The 3,213-nt window shown below is 54.7% G+C and overlaps 2 protein-coding genes across 2 annotated transcripts; one reads left to right on the top strand and one right to left on the bottom strand.

The window, feature by feature from the left end:
* Positions 1-721: 721 nt before the first annotated feature.
* SPRG_16152 (hypothetical protein) lies at positions 722-1,475 on the bottom strand (the record flags this gene model as incomplete). The annotated part of the gene is made up of 1 exon (XM_012355524.1): positions 722-1,475. The coding sequence occupies exon 1, from the start codon at positions 1,460-1,462 to the stop codon at positions 722-724; it is 741 nt and encodes a 246-aa protein (XP_012210914.1). The 5' UTR covers positions 1,463-1,475.
* Positions 1,476-2,071: 596 nt separating this feature from the next.
* On the top strand, positions 2,072-2,815 carry SPRG_16151 (hypothetical protein). Its single transcript, XM_012355523.1, has one exon. It carries the CDS (start codon positions 2,080-2,082, stop codon positions 2,809-2,811), a length of 732 nt encoding a protein of 243 aa, XP_012210913.1. The 5' UTR covers positions 2,072-2,079; the 3' UTR covers positions 2,812-2,815.
* The last annotated feature ends 398 nt before the right edge of the window (positions 2,816-3,213 follow it).

The following is a 3,213-nucleotide window of genomic DNA, read 5'->3' as shown; positions in this document are numbered from 1 at the left end:
GCCGGGCCACGGCCTTCCGGGCCCGGTCACCGACATGGAGTCGCCCGCGTTCACGGCCAAGTACATTCGCGACTTTGACATCGAGACGCCCAAGGCTGCCAACAGCACGTACCTCATTGCGGCCATGAAGGCCTTGTACCCCACCATCGGTGGCGTCGACAGCCTCGAGCTCAGCGCCAAGGTCGCCAAGGGCGAGATGACGTGGGTCTAATCGACGCAAGTCAACTAGAACGTTTTCTGGCTATTGTAAACTATTATCTTTTCGATTGAAACAATTGTACTTTTTCAAAAGTCGGTGGGGCATCCGAGTGGATGTAGGTAGTACCAACAAGCGACAATAGGGGCCGAGCTTGATTGTCGAGCCACTGCAACCATTGGCACTAGCATGGACATTCTTTTCCTGACTCATATCTGTCGTCTCAGTATCCGATTATAGAACAATGGTATGCAAAGATGTAGATGCAATGCACAATGTGTCTAGAACTTGAACTTCTTACGAAGCACCCGCTGTCGTTAAAGACAAAGCAACACTGTTGCCACGGCGAGAGACATCGACAACGTCAAAACAACGAGTATGTTATCAAAACAGTATACGTTGTCGTGGGAGGCGCCTTCATCCGTGCCATCGTTGTTTATCAGGTGCGGATGCTGTTGGCACGGTATATATCCGCTTTCAGAGCACAAAAAGTCGTAGAACACACGACAAGTGGCATTATGTCATTTACGGGTTGGCGTACTTTGCATACGCGTTGATATAGTACTCAGGGTCACGCACCGTGAGCTTGAACGCCGGGCGTGCGATCGCAGCTTCGTACGCCGCCGTGAGGAGCGGAAAGCCTTTCGTAATGTCAAAGTCGCGGTAATGACTCAAGACGTGCTTGAAGCGGAAGAGGAACGGCACGATGTTGATCTCGGCGCTGCTGAGGTCGGCGCCGAGAAGGTATGGGCCGTCGGCGCGAAAGTCGGCTGCGTGGTCGCGGTAGATCTTTTCGAGGTCGCCGAGCGCGGCTTCGATCTTGGCCTCGAGCTCGTCCTTCTTGGCCGGGTCCTGGTTGCGGAGAAGTGCGTAGAACGGACCAGCCTCAAACTTGGCTTGGGCCAGCTGCGCCAATGCCGCGCGCTCGGGGCTGTCGCGGTTGTGGAGCTTCCCGCCGTTGTATTTGGCGTCCAAAAACTGCGCCACAATCGCTGACTCGTACACAGGGTACCCTTCGTGGACAAGGAACGGCACGGTGTGATACCGGTTGAACTTTTCGACGTAGCTGGGCGGCATTTCGGCGTAGAGACCAATCTCGTAGACCGTAAGTGGTGCGTCGACTTCGGCGGCGGTCCACAGCGCGCGGTGGCCGAATGGGCAGCCAATGTTGTTGAAGAGATGAACCTTGCCGTCCGTCTTAAGCGCGTCAAGGTCAGCGTCCGAGAGCGACGTGTACGCGACGGTCGTGAGTTGCTGAGCGGGCATACTTGCAAAGGAGGATATGGAAAAATGACGATCTTAGCGCGCGCTTTGGCTCGAAATTGGTTCAGATGCACGATTTCTCATTTATAGCAATATTAAAATTATCCTCTTGTTTGTATGGAGACGGGGCGGATTTGGTGACATTGCACTTGGCGAGTGACGTGGCACACCAGATGGCGAGCAAATCCTGCGAATTCGGCACCGTCAGCCAATCACGTGGCGTCGTGCCATCTACGCAAGGCTGCTGGCAGCTGTGCCCCTCGGACCTTCTTCGTTGTCTTCGAGTCCTCGCATGTATCCTGTGCGACGCTAGGAGCAGTATAATGCCACGATTCCTCCCGACGTCTTCAGCTGCATCCTCCGAAGCTTCCGACGTTGCAAACTCGAGCGTTGTACAACCGCCACCGGCCGCACGTTGTCGCTTTCATGGATTGGCCAAAAAGACAAAGATTTGTCGGCCATCACGCGTGATGATTGGTTAAAGGGTACCGTATTACCTCATCATCGCAAATACCAAACGTCCAACAGCCATGATCGCAGCCGTCGCCCAACGCCTTCCTCGCCGCTTCCGTGGAAGCTGCAGTCATTTCCAAATTGCCCACGTCGCGACCACTTCAAAAATGACCTTTGAGATCACCGACTTTAACACGCTCTCGGCCGCGGACCGCGCATCGCTCAAGACGAAGGACGGCAAGGTCCACCTCTTCAACAACCTCATTTGCCCGTTTGGGCACCGCGCGCTGTGGTCGGCGGTCGAGTCGAACGCGCCGTTCCACATGATTGACGTCTCGCTCGCGTCGATGCCCGAGGCGTACATTACCGAGTTCAACCGGTACCATACCGTGCCCTTCCTCCTCGACGACGGCACATCGATCTTCGAGTCGGCCATTATCGCGCAGTTCCTCGACGTCAAGTACAACGGCGGCAAGCTGCACCAGCGCGACCACCCCGAGCACGCTGCGTTGGCGCAGCTGGCCCAAGCCAAGCTTGAGATTGGTCCGTTCTATGGACTCTTGCGCAACCAGGACCCGGCCAAGAAGGAGGGCTTTGAGGCCGACATTCGCGAGACGCTCGACGAGCTCGAGAAGATTTACCGGGAACACGCGGCCGAGTTCCGCGCCAAGGGCCCGTACCTCTTTGGCGATCAGCTGAGCAGCGCCGAGATCAACATCATCCCGTTCTTCTTCCGCTTCCAGATCATTCTCAAGCACTACCGCGACTTCGAGCTTCTCAAGGGCTACCCGCTTCTCACGGCCGCGTACGAAGCCGCGGTCGAACGCCCGGCTTTCAAGCAGACGATCAAGGAGCCCGAGTTTTTCATCAACGCGTACGCCAAGTACGCCAACCCGTAAACGTCCTAATGTAATTTTACGCCCCACGCCTCTGTAATGACGCGTCTCGAGTTTGAAGCGGCAATGCTATCTGACGAGCCAAACGAGAGTTCAAGCATTGCAGTAAGTTGGTTATCCTACCGCATTCCTTTCTTGCCGTGCGGGCTCGCAGTAGCTAAAGGCCATAGGTGTTAATTATCACACAGTTTTGTTTGGACATGAACGAGTTTCTCGGGATGACACGCCATCTGTCCTCCTGGTTTGACAGCATTCCTTCCATGTTACTGACAGCAACGGACATTTGTACAATTCGCAATTGGGGTAATATCCACTGTACATTCTGTCTCGCGTTTTTCAAAGATGGAGCGCGATGTACAAGGTTCGTCAAAAAAGAGGTATAGAAAATGTTTACGCAAACTTGGC

This window comes from Saprolegnia parasitica (genome assembly GCF_000151545.1).
Source record: "Saprolegnia parasitica CBS 223.65 unplaced genomic scaffold supercont2.258, whole genome shotgun sequence".
Classification (NCBI taxonomy): domain Eukaryota; phylum Oomycota; class Saprolegniomycetes; order Saprolegniales; family Saprolegniaceae; genus Saprolegnia; species Saprolegnia parasitica.
Note: the sequence above shows the minus strand (reverse complement) of the source record. Positions and strands in the feature narration are given on the sequence as shown.

Bases quoted from the DNA above. Each gene is read 5' to 3' on its own strand.
- SPRG_16151 (XM_012355523.1), top strand. From the start codon at position 2,080: ATGACCTTTGAGATCACCGACTTTAACACGCTCTCGGCCGCGGACCGC.